The sequence below is a fragment of the Garra rufa genome, chromosome 7 (assembly GCF_049309525.1).
Source record: "Garra rufa chromosome 7, GarRuf1.0, whole genome shotgun sequence".
NCBI lineage: Eukaryota > Metazoa > Chordata > Actinopteri > Cypriniformes > Cyprinidae > Garra > Garra rufa.
Genome location: NC_133367.1, coordinates 9,730,283 through 9,745,602, shown reverse-complemented (window position 1 = coordinate 9,745,602; position 15,320 = coordinate 9,730,283). Strand labels below are relative to the sequence as shown.

Here is a 15,320-nt window from a genome sequence, read left to right as displayed (position 1 = left end):
CCTGGACCACAAAACCAGTCTTAAGTCGCTGGGGTATGATTGTAGCAATAGCCAAAATACATTGCATGGGTCAAAATTATTGATTTTTCTTTTATGCCAAAAATCATTAGGAAATTAAGTAAGGATCATGTTCCATGAAGATTTTTTGTAAAATTCCTACTGTAAATGTATCAAAATGTAATTTTTGATTAGTAATATGCATTGTTAAGAACCTAATTTGGACAACTTTAAAGGCAATTTTCTCAGGATTTTGATTTTTTTGCACCCTCAGATTCCAGATTTTCAAATAGTTGTATCTCGGCCAAATATTGTCCTATCCTAACAAACCATACATCAATAGAAAGCTTATTTTCTGAGCTTTCATATTATATATACATCTCAGTTTTGTAAAATTTAACCTTATGACTGGTTTTGTGGTCCAGGGTCACATATATATATATATAGGTTTTAAATGTTTTTTTTTTTATCTATTTTACATTATAGAAGATATTTAGTAAATTTCCTACTGTAAATATATCACAACTTAGTTTTTGATTAGTAACATGCATTAAGAACTTCAATTGGAAAACAAGGTGATTTTCTCAATATTTAGATTTTTTTTGCACCCTCAGATTCAAGATTTTCAAATATGGTCCTATCCTAACAAACCATACATCAATGAAAAGCCTATTTGTTGAGCTTTTAGATGATGCAAACATCTTAGTATCAAAAAAATTACTCTTATGACTGGTTTTGTGGTCCAGAGTCACAAATATATATCGATATTAGGAAGAAATGTCTAAACATTTGACTTGCAGTGCATGTACGATATATGTCCTGTGTTTATCTATCATCTCTATGGCCAGAGGGTCTTTTAATAGAACAGACCAACAGCTGCACACACACACACAGTCTATATGACCCCTCTGGCTTGAGCTGTTGCTCTCACACACACTCACACTTAAGTGCTGTTATAAATACTGAGGTGTGTGTATGTCTTCAATTTCAGAGATGGCAGACAAAAAGAGCAGTAGCAGCGGCTCTCGCCTGAGCGTCAAGAGGAAAGAGAAAGCAGAAAATGAGGCCAAGAAAGAAGAAAAAACCCCTAAAGAAGAAGAGCAAGCTGAGGTGAATGGGACGAATACGCCAATGGAGAACGGAGAGGCCGCCGCGGGGAACGGAGCAGCGGCGAATGGAGAAAACGCAGAGAAACCAGAACCTATGGAGCTGCCGCCGTTCGAGATCATCACCGGGTGAGTCTGAAAAACCAGACACCAGAACTTCAGAGAGGAAATCAGCTTTATAGACGCTAAAGCAGAACCCTCTCAAACTTCTTTGGAACACAAGAGATGTTTGGAATGTATGACCTTCTGAAAAACATCATAAAAGTACCATAAAATTAGTCAATAGTAGTTAGTTGTTCATCATAAGTCATAAAACTGTTTTGTTTGAGGAACAGATCCAAGTTTTGCTCAGAAACTTGCTGAATCACAATCGGTCATGTGATACATGAGAACCAATGGTGCTTGAGATCATTGACAACTTCTAGCAGAATATATGAATATACAAAACACAAATGACAAGGTTTTAGAAATAAAACCACAATTGTGAGGCTGTTCCTCACACAAAGCTTCATATGGCTTCAGAAGACCTGAAATACACTTTTTGAAGAAACTTGAACCTTTCCATTGGACAAAAAGTTCTTTATAGTGGATTTTTTTTTTAGATGTTAAGAAAAAATGGTTATTTTAAACACTTTTCAGGCTCTTTAGGGAGCCAAAGATGATTCTTCTTTGGCATTATTTTTTAAAAGTAAGTGCTTGAGACATATCAACATGAACAATCTTCTAAATATTCCACGAAAGAAAGAAAGAAGACCTGAAATACACTAAAAATAAATCTTAATTGGCGTCAATGGAGAATGAAGAACCTTTAACATCCATTGAACAAAAGGTTCTTTATAGTGGAAAAAAAAAAAATCTAAAATGTTTTTTAAAAAGTAATAAGGAAAAAATCTTGTATGGCATTATTTATAGAGTGAGTGTTTGAGTCGTATCAACATGAACAATCTTCTAAGTGTTCCTAAGAAATTAGAAAGTCATACGGGTTTGTAATAATATGATGGTGTGGAAATGATGACAGCATTTTATATTCAAGGAAATTAAGGCTGATAATCTACTTCTGGAGAAACATTAACTTCTGAAAGTGTGTTTTCAAAAGTGATTCCATAGAAGAACCGATTTTGGTTACTCAAGGAACCTTTGATATAAGCTCTTCAAAGAACCATTTTCCTTAAGCATTTTAGCTCTTTTTCCACTTTCATGCAAATGATGTTCTTCTTAAAACCATTGATGCCAAATACCTTTATTTTTAAAGCATACAAGGCTCCGAATGCACTGTAAAAAAAATTTTAACCAGTTTCTACTTGAAAACATAAGTTCAGCAGCTGCCTTAAGATTTTACGTTAAATCAACTTAAAACTACCGTTAATTTCAACTCACGACAATAAAATTAGTTAAAATGACTTGAGTTGTACTTGTACTTTAAATTGATTTAACTTAAAATCTTAATGCAGCAGCTAAACTTAAGTTTTTTAAGTTCAAACTGGTGAAAACTTTTTATAGTGTGGGTGTTTTTGCATGTGATCCAATGGAAGAACCTATAGAAGATTATTTGGTTACCCAAAGAGCCTTTCAGTGAACCGTTCTTAAAGGACATTTAAATAATATAAAGAACCTTCTCTGCATTTGAAAGGTTCCACAGATGTTCAAGGTTCTTCATGGAACCATCAATGGCAATAAAGAGCCTTTATTTTTAAGAGCGTACGGTGTTTCTCTCCATGGGTGTATCTATTGGGGAATGTGTGAATGCTCAAGCCGAACGTTTGTGTAGAGCAGATAAATCCAACCCAACCCCCACCAAGGTCAGTCCTGACAGGCCTTGATGTCTCTCGCTGTCTGCTGAGTGTCATCTAAAGAACACGCTCTTAAAAATAACGCCAGAACATCCATATGGTGCATATGGTGTCCAAAAGAGCCAACTTGAGAACTCCAAACCATCAAAAGTGGCTCTTGGTTCTTGAGGAAGTCCCTCAGATTGACTTGGAGCTCGAGTTACATCTCATTTAGGTATCGGCTTCCTCTAGACGCTTCTCCTAAAACTCCCAAACAGAAATAAAACATCACAGTCATCATCCAGCGAGAGTATAGAGCTATGAAAAGCAGAGCAGCCCAGATCATTTGATGAGATTTGAGTTTCAGTTCAATCGAGGGTTTAGATGGTTTACGACTCTGGATATTTTCATTCCCGACTGACGTTTATGAATCTGAATGTGCTTGATAAGCCATCGCTGATGAGTTTGATTCTGTCGACACATTAGGGCTGTGAATTGTTGTGGATCATCTCTCGTAGCAGGTGTTTGTAACAGTTGAATCAGGTTCATCTGGCAGCGAACGCACACAATACCTCCAAACCGTCGCTGGGTTCTGTATATGGGTCAGAGTCCAAGAATAAAGTTCTGCCCCCGTCGAGGGTATTTATAACCCTAACAGCCCTTCCATCTGTCAGCCGGTGAAGGAGCTGTTAAAAACAACCACAGAAACCCCCTCAGAGACCAAAGACTAGAGCTGGCTATTGAGACCAATTTCACAATATGATTCGATTCAGTTTGATGCAATATTGATTCATTTGGTTAAATAGACAGTAAACTGCCAATAAACAATAAACCCTGTCAGTTGGTACATTACTACATTAAAGTGATTAATAACCAAACATTTAAATTGCGCATTGGCAGTTTTTATAATAAAAATGTGTTATATGATAAAAAATGTATGATAACAACGTTTTGATGATATAATTATGATTTTACACCAATTGTTTTTAAAATAAAATATTTAAATGGTGGTCTTTTTTCAAGGTAATTGTGATGGTACATGACATTATTGTTTACTAGCTGTTTTATTGACGTCTTTCTGCGGTTGAAACTCTGATTGGCCGATTACATGAGACATGATTTATTTCAGTAAGTTCTGATACTTTAAACATGCTTTCTGATGTTTATTCATGTATATTTCATCCTGTATCTGGTATTAAAACGAAAGAGATAATTCCCATCTTACAATTTTTGGTTCCCAGGAAAGTTTTTTTTAATGTTCTCAGAATGTTCGTTTTTGTTTTGGTTTGAAGAACATTCCCAGACCATTAATCTAACATTCCCATAATGTTAGTTTCCGGTTCCCAAAACATTAGTTTTTGGTTTGTAGAAAAACTTCCCAGAAAGTTAGTTTACATTTTTTATAACATCATTCTAACGTTCCCAGAATGTTAGTTTTTGATTCTTGGAAAGTTAGCTTTTAATTACAAAAACATTATTTTTGTCGTTTGCTTTAGGTTAGCCAGGAAAGTTTTCTTAACGCTCCCAGAACATTAGTTTTTTTTTTTTTTTTTTGGTTTTTAGAATGTTAGTCTAATGTTGCCAGAATGTTAGTTTTTGGTTTTTAGAATGTTTCTAATGTTCCCCTAATTTTACCCAACATTCCCAGAACATTGTTTTGTTTTTTTGTTTTGTTTTTTTTGTTCCCAGAAAGTTTTTTGTTTTTAGAATGTTATTCTAAGGCGCCCCTAATATTATTCTAACATTCCCAGAATGTTAGTTTTTGATTCCCAGAATGTGATTTTTAATGGATTGATTTTGGTTTGCTAACATTCACAGAACATTAGTTTTTGGTCTGTAAAATGTTCCCAGAATGTTAGTTTTTGGTTTTTAGAATGTTATTCTAATGTTCCCCTAACGCTATTCTAACATTCCCAGAATGTTAGTTTTTGATTCCCAGAACGTTATTTATTTTTTTAAGTTTTAATAACGGTCTCAGAACATTCGTTTTTGGTCTGTAAAATGTTCCCAGAATGTTAATCTAATGTTCCCAGAATGTTAGTTTTTGGTTTTTAGAATGTTATTCTAATGTTCCCCTAGCGCTATTCTAATATTCCCAGAATGTTAGTTTTTTATTCCCAGAACGTTATTTATTTTTTTAAGTTTTAATAACAGTCCCAGAACATTAGTTTTTTTGTTTTTAGAACGTTGTTCTACTGTTCTCCTAACCTTATTCTTATTTTCCTAGAATGTTAATTTTTGGTTCCCAGAAATGTCTATTTTTTTAGAATTTTTTTTTAAAAATGTTATTCTTAGTTTTTGAAAATTTGCTCCCAGAATGTTATTTTCTTATGGTTTGTTTTTAGTTAGCCAGAAAAGTTTTCTTAACATTCCCAGAACGTTAGTTTCTGGTTCCCAAAATGTTATTTTGTATGGTTTGCTTTTGGTTAGCCAGGAATGTTTTCATAACGTTCCCAGAACATTCGTTTTTTTTTTTTTTTTTTAGAACGTTATTCTAATGTTCTCCTAACCTTATTCTAACTTTCTTAGAACGTAAATTTTTGGTTCCCAGAAAGTATATAAAATGTTATTCTAAATGTTATTCCCCTAATGTTACTGTAATGTTCCCAGAACATTAGTTTTTGATTTACACAAAGTAATTTTTTATGGTTTGTTTTTGGTAAGCCAGGAAAGTTGTCCTAACGTACCCAGAACATTAATTTTTGGTTTGTAGAATGTTTTCAGAAGGTTAACGCTGCGCTGCTGTTTGAACTGACCCACCACAGTCATTATGATTCCTAATTCGGAATATGCTCAGTATTGCAAATATGGACATGTTCTAGGACTTTGGCTGTTTAAAATATAACATTAAACGCCACTTAAATGAATTAAATTATTTCTCAAAATTGAGAAATCGATAGTTTTAACCTAGTCTTACCACAGACTTTGGACTGCTGGGAAATATTACCGGCAGAACTTCTACTAATGCCAGTATTCCAGTAGAGGGCGCTGTGTATGAATGAAGTCACTCTTTTATGTGTCCACAGGGATCGCATAGACCCGTTTTTCTACAAGTTCCAGTTCAAGAACGTGGAGTACTCATCCGGCCGCAACAAAACCTTCTTGTGTTACCTGGTGGACAAGGGGCCCGGAGCCAGCGGCCTCCTCAGGGGCTTCATTGAAGACGAGCACGCGAGCGGCCACGCCGAGGAGGCCTTCTTCCAGCAGGTCCTGCCCGACTACGACCCCGCCCTCAAATACACCGTCACCTGGTACATGTCGTCCAGCCCGTGTGCCGCCTGCGCCATGAAGCTGGCCGAGATCCTGAAGGCCAGGAAGAGCCTCCGCCTGTCCATCTTCTCGGCGCGGCTCTTCGAGTGGGAGGAGCCTGAGATCCAGGCGGGGCTAAAGGAGTTGTCAGCTGCCGGCTGCAAACTGCGCATGATGAAGCCGCTGGATTTCACCTACACCTGGGACACATTCGTGGACAACGACGAGCAGACGTTTACGCTGTGGGAGGACTGCCAGGAGAACTACGAGTACTACCAAGACAAACTGGCCGACATCCTGCAGTGATGTAAGAAACGATCGTTAACGAACACCTACACGAACAAACGTACATCTACTGACATTGAAATAGGGTTATTATATATAATTAATGATAGAAGTTATGTTACTTTAAATAAAAAAAAATGTTAAACTAAACTAAACGTCAACTACTTTTTTAATATTTTACATTTATTTCAGCTAGTTGCCAAGTCACACATTTCTCATTTTCACAATATAAAATTAATTTGAAAAACTATTTTGACTTTACAAAAACAAACAACAAAATTCAAATAGTTAAAATGAAATACAAAATTAAAAACGTTCATAAAGATACTAAAATATGACTGCGATAAAATACCAAATTTTAAATATGTAGCAAATAAAAATAACTAAAACTAAAACCATGCACAAAAAAAACTTTTTGTTGCTTGAAATAAATATTATCTGACGTAAAAAATTAAGAAAGTTGATTAATTTTATTTACTTTTTTATTTTGTTTCCAGTGACTTTTCTCATTTTTATTTATTTATTTTAAATTTAGTTTAGGTTTTAACTAAAAAACAGCACAAAAAAAAAACACAAAATTACTAAAATACAGCTGCAATAAAATACAATTTTTTTTATATTTTCAGTAAAAAAAATATATATAAATATATACTCCCAAATATATCACAGACCAGAATTTCATTGACCATGGCTAACACACTAGCATGTCAAACTAGCGCTTTATATTTTGTTTTGGTTTGAACATTAGCATTTAACTAGTCAATTAGCACAAAAATATGTAGCACATACAAATATTGGCATTAAAACAGAGCTATAGCTAACTAAAACTAAAACCACAATTTTTTTTTACTTAAAATAAATATTAACTGATGTCAAATTAAAAAAGTAGATTTATTTTATTAAAAATTTTTAATTTGTTTCCACTGACTTTTCTCATTTTTATTTATTTATTTTAAATTTAGTTCAAGTTTTAACTAAAAAAAAAGACCAAAAAGACCACAAAAATTACTAAAATACAACGGCAATAAAATTGCAAATTTTTACTATTTTCCATAAAAATGTAAAAAATACTCATCACAGGCCAAAATTCCGTGTCAAACTAGCGCTTGGCGTTAGCATGTGGCTAAGCTAAAATTTTACACTCATCATGCACAGAAAAACAATACAAAATTATAGTTAAAATGCGATATATATATTTTTGTTTTACAAGAAATTGAACATTAGCAGTTAATAAACACAAAAATATGTGGCACATACAAAATTGACATTAAAATAGTTAACTAAAACCATAAAAACGTCTTTACTTGAAGTAATCATTCACTGACATAAATTTCAAAAGTAGATTCATTTGAACTACTTTCCAGCAGGACATTTCTCATTTTTATTCATTTTAAGTTTTCACAAAAAACAAACTAAATAAAAACGTATAAAACACAGAAAACAAAACAAAATTACTAAATCTAATACTAAAATTACATCGAAAATGAAAAATATATAAATACAAAGTCTAAATATTAGTAAAACTGATAAATACTACAATTCGTCAGTAATCAATTAAAATGCACTTACTTGTTTGTGAGGGAAAGGGTTTCATAATATAGCCATAAAGTAAATGGTAGCATCTGTTTCTGCTAATGCCAGGAGATTTGAAACGATCCAGACAGCTAACAGAGTTTGTAGTCAGCCGTTTGTGTGTCTGTCTCGGAGTATCTCATATATCGCAGTGTATTGATGATTCAGGTCTCCTCTCACTTTAGCTTCTGGGTCAAGATATTCTGAGAGGATATTCAAACCTATTTTTGTCGATTAAAGCAAGTGTTTTGATCTTTTTCAGGATAGCGAAGCGATAGCAGACGAACACTTGTCCAGGACTGAAGAGAGAGCGTTTGTGTGAATGAGAGAGAAATGCGCGCCAAAACACTGTCCCGCGTCCGTTATTTGTAATAGGCAACAAAAATACTGACAGATTAATTTAGTACATATGTTTTCTGTTTTTCTGTTAAGTGAAGAGAATTTATACTTTTTAACAATTATTTGTAGGCCTATGTTTGAACAAGTCACTTCGGTCGCACTTTGGTGCGACGTTTCATACTGTTTTATATTCTGAATGTCAGATTCACTTTATTTATCATTTTATATTCACGCTGGTCAGAGTACAAAGTCATACTGAGCACTGTGAAATATGAATTTGTATGAATACAAAGTAAATATGAAATAGCTGGAATAATATTGTGCAATCAATAAATGAATAAAGATAAAACAACGAATAAAAATATGTTGTTCTGTTGTGTAGTGCTTCGTTTTATGTATTACAAACACGAATATTCAGACAATTTGAACTTTATGCATTCGAAATTGAAGAGGTTCTGACAGCGGTTTACTTAAAAGCATCTTTAATCATGTATATAATAAATCCATCAGTATACATAAATATAGCAATGATTATTAACTAGATATCTGAAACCCGTGTAAGCATACCAACACATTCGATGAATCAATCCGAACGTTAGTTTTTGGTTTGTAGAACGTTATTCTAAGGTCATTCTAATGTTATTCTAACATTCCCAGAACGTTAGTGTTTTGTTTTGTTTTGGGTTCCCAGATAGTTCGTTTTTGGTTTTTAGAACGTTATTTTGTTACGTTTTGTTTTGGTTAGCCAGGAAAGTTTTCTTAACGGAAATAGTTTTATACGGTTTTTTATTCTGAACGTCAGCTTCACTTTCTTTATCATTTATATCCACGCTAGCGGAGGATAAATTCATTCTGAGCACGGTGAAATATGATATGATTTTGTATTAATACAAATATGTATTAATATATGGGGAAACTACCGTCAATATTTTGAAAAACGAATAAAAATGTTTTGTTCTGTTGTGTGGTGCTTTGTTTCATCTTTTACAAACACGAATATTCACTTTACCACATTTAAACCGTTTCATCTGAAATAAAGTCAGACAGCGATTTACTTAAAAGCATCTTTAATCACACACACATATATAATAAATCAAAAATACGATCTGTTTATAGCCATCCATATAAATAAATATAATAGCAAGGATGATTAACTAGATGTCTACCCCCGTCCAAGCACACATACCTCCACTCCACACAAAAAGTACCATGGTATTACTATGTTTTTGCACGTGTACTAAGTAAATGTGACCCTGGGCCACAAAACCAGTACATTTTAAATCCGAAAGCTGAATAAATAAGCTTTCCTTTGATGTTTGGTTTGTTAGGATACAATATTTGGTTGAGACGTTTGAACATCTGCAATCTGAAGGTGCAAACAAAATCCAAATATTGAGAAAATCTCCTTTAAAGTTGTCCAAATGAACTTCTTAGCAATGGATATTACTAATCAAAAATTAACCTTTGATACATTTACGGTAGGAAATCTACAAAATATCTTCATAGAACATTGTTTTTGAAATATAAAGAAAAATCGATCATTTTGACCGGTTCAATGTATTGTTGGCTATTGCTACTTGTGGTCCAAGGTCACAAATACCAGTCACGAAGTAGGCTACTTCGTGAAGACCATATGGTGTCTAGCACACTAAACCGGTTTAATATGTCTTAAATAAATCTGAAAGACTTACACAGCAGTTCTGCGACTGCGCAGATGGAGAAACCGCGCCAAAACTAGATCGCTTCAACATGTCTATCTGTACAAAACTAGCGTTATACAGTTTCGTTTATCATAATGACAGCGATCTAGTTTTGTCGGGTGAAGCAGCGTCTTATTATAAACGTGATCATCGGACAGTCATTGGTGAGTTTTCACGGGACATCTGATGGGATGTTTTTGAGATGATGTTATTTGTCTCCGTCTCCGAGCGCAGAGGTGAGGTGAGGTCTGTACATGTCGCTTAACAGGGTCTCCAGCGCCCTCTTGTGGCCGCTGCTGGCGCTGTCTTTCCCGGGCAGAAAGTAGAGTTGCGCCGGGTCGCGAGAGCGCCACCTGCTGTCCGGTTCATCGGCGGTCAGTGCGCGGGTCTGCGCGGTGTGAAGCCCCTCGATCGCGCTGGACAACCAGATCAACCTCTTCAGACTCTGGATGGAGCGACCACGATCGTGCATCAGCTGATGCTCTGTGACCGCCCGTCTGCTGGAGACCAAGAATAACAGATAAACTTTAGCTTAGATACAGAAATAGATAGAAAGATAGATAAATAGGTAGATAACCTTTCGTTCTCCTGACACTGCACAGCTGCGACCACCATCAGTATCATGAGAGCGACGCGCTGCTGAGATCTTTGGGTCTTCAACATCATCCGAACACTGCAACGCCTTGAGCTGAAGATCAAAAGCAGAAACTCAGAACTCAAAACAAAACTCACTTTCTCCAGTCAATGAGATTGAGTCAGTGTTTCTAAGCAGTACTCACGTTGACAGCCGTCTGCTCTCCTGCAGATGATTGAATGACACATTGCAAGATCTCAGGGGTTATATAGACCTCGAGAAAGGCATCTCGAAGACAGGAAGTGACCTCACGTCTGAAGAGCTTCTCCACCTCCTCCGGTCCCAATTATCATGCTTTGGTCGCTTGCACAGAGACATTTATAATAGATGCGTCAAACTGATTAACCATTGTTTTGGGTTTCATTCCATTCCTCATTCACAGGTTGGCATCCTCTCTGAGCTCAAAGCCGATGGTAATTTGAAGTCTTTTGAGTTTCACGTTTTCGTTACAAATGCGGAATCTGCTGAGGATGCCGGTGAGATGTGAATTGGCTGACTGTGTTTTCACCTAAAAACTTGAGAAAAGTTTAAAACGAGAGCTGGAAACTGATGAAAAACCCCGGTCGATAACGAGCGCTCTAGTTAAAATGCCTTTTCGTTAGAACTTCCGAGCCAAGCATCATTGTCAGCGTGTTTCCACCTCTGCCACTCTCACAGCCCTAGCAACACATCTCGGATGTGGTTTCTAATGGTGAGAAATGCAAGCGCTTGGTGGGGCCGTCGATGATGGCGATTCCTCTGAAGTAAAACATCTGTGATTAGCAACCGCCCAGATGAACACAAACCCACAACACTACCTCAAATGAAGAGTTCACCCAAAAATAATCATTCTGTGACCATTTACAGCATTTTCTTCTAAACCGGTATGGCTTTCTTTCTCCTGTAGAAGACAAAAGGAGACGTTTTAAAGAATATTAGCCATGTGCAGTATATTCCCACTTAACAATTTTTGGTTCCCTTAACATTAGTTGTTGGTTCCCAGAGCATAATTTTTTATGGTTTGTTTTTGGTTGGCCAGGAAAATTTTCTTAATGTTCCCAGAACTTTATTTTTTTTGGGTTTGTAGAACGTTCCCAGAGCGTTCGTTTTTGGTTCCCAGAAAGTCTGCTTTTGGTTTTTAGGACGTTTATTCTAACATTCCCAAAATAATAGTTTTTGGTTCCCTGAATGTTGCTTTTTGGTTTTCAGACAGGTAGCTTTTGGTTTTTAGAACTTTATTCTAACATTCCCAGAATATTCGTTTTTGGTGGCCATAACGTTCCCAGAAAATGTTACTTTTTGGTTTTCAGAACTTAATTCTAACATTCCCAGAATGTTCGTTTTTGGTTCCAAGAAAGTTAGAAAATATTCTAAAATTCCCTTAAAGTTATTTTAGCGTTCCCAGAAAGTTAGTTTTTGGTTTTTAAAACTTTATTCTAACGTTCCCAGAATATTCGTTTTTGGTTTCCAGAAAAGTAGTTTTTGGTTTTTAGAACTTTATTCTAACAATCCCAGAATATTAGTTTTTGGTTGCCATAACGTTCCCAGAAAAAGTTTGTTTTTGGTTCCCAGAAAGTTAGAAAATATTCTAACATTCCCCTAAAGTTAATTTAACATTCCCAGACAGTTAGTTTTTGGGTTTTAGAACTTTATTCTAACATTCCCAGAATGTTAGTTTTTGTTTTTTAGAACTTTAATCTAACATTCCCAGAATGTTACTTTTTGGTTTTCAGAAAGGTAGCTTTTGGTTTTTAAAACTTTATTCTAACGTTCCCAGAATATTTGTTTTTGGTTTCCAGAAAAGTCGTTTTTGGTTTTTAGAACTTTATTCTAACAATCCCAGAATGTTTGTTTTTAGTTGCAATAATGTTCCCAGAAAAAGTTAGTTTTTGGTTCCAAGACAGTTAGAAAATATTCTAACATTCCCTTAAAGTTATTCCAACGTTCCCAGAATATTCATTTTTGGTTCCCAGAAAGTTAGTTTTTGTTTTTTAGAACTTTATTCTAACATAACCAGAATATTTGTTTTTAGTTGCCATAGCATTCCCAGAAAAAGTTAATTTTTGGTTCCAAGACAGTTAGAAAATATTTTAACATTCCCTTAAAGTTATTCTAACGTTCCCAAAATGTTAGTTTTTGGTTCCCAGAAAGTCTGATTTTGGTTTTTAGGACGTTTATTCTAACATTCCCACAATAATAGTTTTTGGTTCCCAGAAAGTTAGCTTTGGTTTTTAGAATTTATTTTAACATTCCCAAAGTAATAGTTTTTGGTTCCCAGAAAGCTAGTTTTTGTTTTTTAGAACTTTATTCTAACATTCCCAGAATGTTAGTTTTTGGTTCCCGTTTGGTTTTTAAAACGTCATTCTAACGTTCCCCTAACATTATTCTAAAGTTCCCAAAATGTTATTTTGTTAAGGTTTGTTTTGGTTAGCCAGGAAAGTTTCTTAACAGAAATGGAATGTTAGAGTTAGGTTTGTATAACGTTACTAAAACGTTATTTTAACATTCTCTTAACATTATTATAACGTTTCCCTAAACTCTACTCCAATATGATCTCTCCGCTGTACATCAGTAATCATCCGGCACAATCACAAGCCAGTATAGTATCAGCGGCATGGAAATGATCTGTATGGACGTCTAATCCGTATTATAAAACCATATCTTGTCATCTTGAACCTTGAATAAATGCTGCGTTAAAATGTGACTATTAAGGGAGTCTGCAAAAGTGAAATTTAATTTATGCAACATACATTTTTGATTTTATACAAAAGTTAATATTAAGTGACTTACATTTTAGAAACACTGTAGTCTGATTGTGTTATATTTCGTCAACAAAAAAAGTTCCAAACAAAGCAAACACAGCGCTGTTTGGTGTATGAATGAATACGGTTTTAAATCGATTGAATTAATTATTCAGTCACAAAGACTTTGACTTGCTGCCACCTAGTGGTGGTTTCAGTTTCATTTTACAAATATAAACTGAGTCATTTAAATAATTCAATATTTCTATGTTCAAAACGTTATATTTAAGACATTAATCTCGTAACATTGTTATTATGAAATGCATTAATGCCAGGAGGAGCCAGGAGGAGCACACAACATAGGCCTACAACATCTTCAAGAAGGTTTAGAGAAAATATGCAATAAGTTTAATGCTATTATAGATTATGAAGGGTTTTATAATTTAATGCAAGCAAAAGGACATCTAAAATTAGCATTATGAACCACCCCCAGCCCCAATGCTAGAGTCCCCCCAGTGGATTTTGGCCATTTCCACCAAGCACTATGTTTCCTTTAAGTCCAAATTTAGCACCTCAAGGTGCACTGCATTGGGTTGGACATGAACAACAGCAAACCCTGCTGGTTCTTGTGTGTCTCATGATTGATTTCAGTGCTTCAGTACATGAAACCAAAATATGAGAGTCGCTACAGCAAAATATCTCCATTAACCTTTGTGTGTTCAAAAAAATAGTTACACATAGGTGCAAAATGTCCAAAAACTGTCATAAAAAATATGATTTGTTCTATCTGTTCTATCCATAGATACCAAACATTCATTCATTTTCAGAATTGTGACCCTTTCAAAGCTGCTTTGTTTGCATAATGCCATATTTTTTATGCAAAAAATGAAAAAGAGTAGTTAATTTCCAGATACTAAATGCTAAGCAGAATCTGTTTCTTTGCTTATTAGATTCTTGGGTGTGTCAGTGAAGAACAACAACACTATTTTTGAGGCATTTATATTTTTATGTAGTAAAAAAATGGCACAATCTAGTGAAAAATGCTAAAAATGTACAAATTGAAGCCTCGCTGATAGAATGAATGCCTATTAGCAAATATCGCATCATTTTATAGTCAAATGGCCCTGCAAATTGCAGTTTTAATGGGTTTCAATGGGGACGTTTTCGTCCTTAAGGTCCTGAGTGTGAGTATTTTTTGTACGGAGGGTAAATTTTTTTTTTTTTTTTTTTTTTTTTTGAAGGAAATGAGGGTGAAATATTAAAATTTCAATAAAAATAAACACCTGTGGCAAAATGTATGCAGTTGGCATTAACACAAGCACATTTATAACAAAAAAAAAAAAAAAACTGAAACGGACAAAAATGTCCATGGTCGCACAAGAAAGCTTCTTTTCTCTGAGGAATGACTTTATTGTGAGACGCATCTGAAATTTTTCTTGCGTAACAGTATGTTGACACTCTTTACAAACAGACAAAACACAATTTACAAAAAAATAAAATAAACAAATTGTGTAAATTGTGTAAATTTGTAAAGAATGAGTCATCTATAGCAAGCCGTTGTGACTTTTATTCCTTCTAGGGATATGACTTCTTGATATCAACAATTATATTCTCACTAGTTAAAATGGAATTGTTGATATCAAGAATCTAATTGTTGATATCAAGAATCTAATTGTTGATATCAAAAATTCAGTTGTTGATATCTGTAATTGTATTTTCACTAGTGAAATGTCTCCATAGACTGACATTCAAAATCAATTGTTGATATCTCAGTTCTTACTAGTAAAAACCTTTTTTTTATATCAGAAACCATGTGGTTACTAGTAAAAATAAATGTTCTTGATATCAAGAATGTAACTGTTGATATCAGAAATTACATTCTCGATATCAAGAACTACAATTATTGATATCAACAATTACATTCTTGATTTCAACATTTGTATTTTTAC

At 34.5% G+C, this 15,320-nt stretch overlaps 2 protein-coding genes across 3 annotated transcripts; one reads left to right on the top strand and one right to left on the bottom strand.

Annotated features, from left to right (window-relative positions):
- Nucleotides 1-969: 969 nt before the first annotated feature.
- apobec2a (apolipoprotein B mRNA editing enzyme, catalytic polypeptide-like 2a) lies at nucleotides 970-8,694 on the top strand. The gene is made up of 3 exons (XM_073844745.1): nucleotides 970-1,232; nucleotides 5,899-6,428; nucleotides 8,241-8,694. Exons 1-2 carry the CDS (start codon nucleotides 973-975, stop codon nucleotides 6,425-6,427), a joined length of 789 nt encoding a protein of 262 aa, XP_073700846.1. The 5' UTR covers nucleotides 970-972; the 3' UTR covers nucleotide 6,428; nucleotides 8,241-8,694.
- A 575-nt stretch (nucleotides 8,695-9,269) lies between these two features.
- Nucleotides 9,270-10,808, bottom strand: pth4 (parathyroid hormone 4). 2 transcript variants are annotated; one of them, XM_073844900.1, is made up of 3 exons: nucleotides 10,797-10,808; nucleotides 10,595-10,705; nucleotides 9,270-10,517 (listed from the first exon to the last, which is right to left on the bottom strand). In XM_073844900.1, exons 2-3 carry the CDS (start codon nucleotides 10,681-10,683, stop codon nucleotides 10,226-10,228), a joined length of 381 nt encoding a protein of 126 aa, XP_073701001.1. In that variant the 5' UTR covers nucleotides 10,684-10,705; nucleotides 10,797-10,808; the 3' UTR covers nucleotides 9,270-10,225. The 2 variants fall into 2 exon arrangements, with proteins under 2 accessions (XP_073701001.1, XP_073701002.1); XM_073844901.1 differs by having other exon boundaries at nucleotides 9,270-10,514; nucleotides 10,797-10,807.
- Between the last annotated feature and the right edge of the window lie 4,512 nt (nucleotides 10,809-15,320).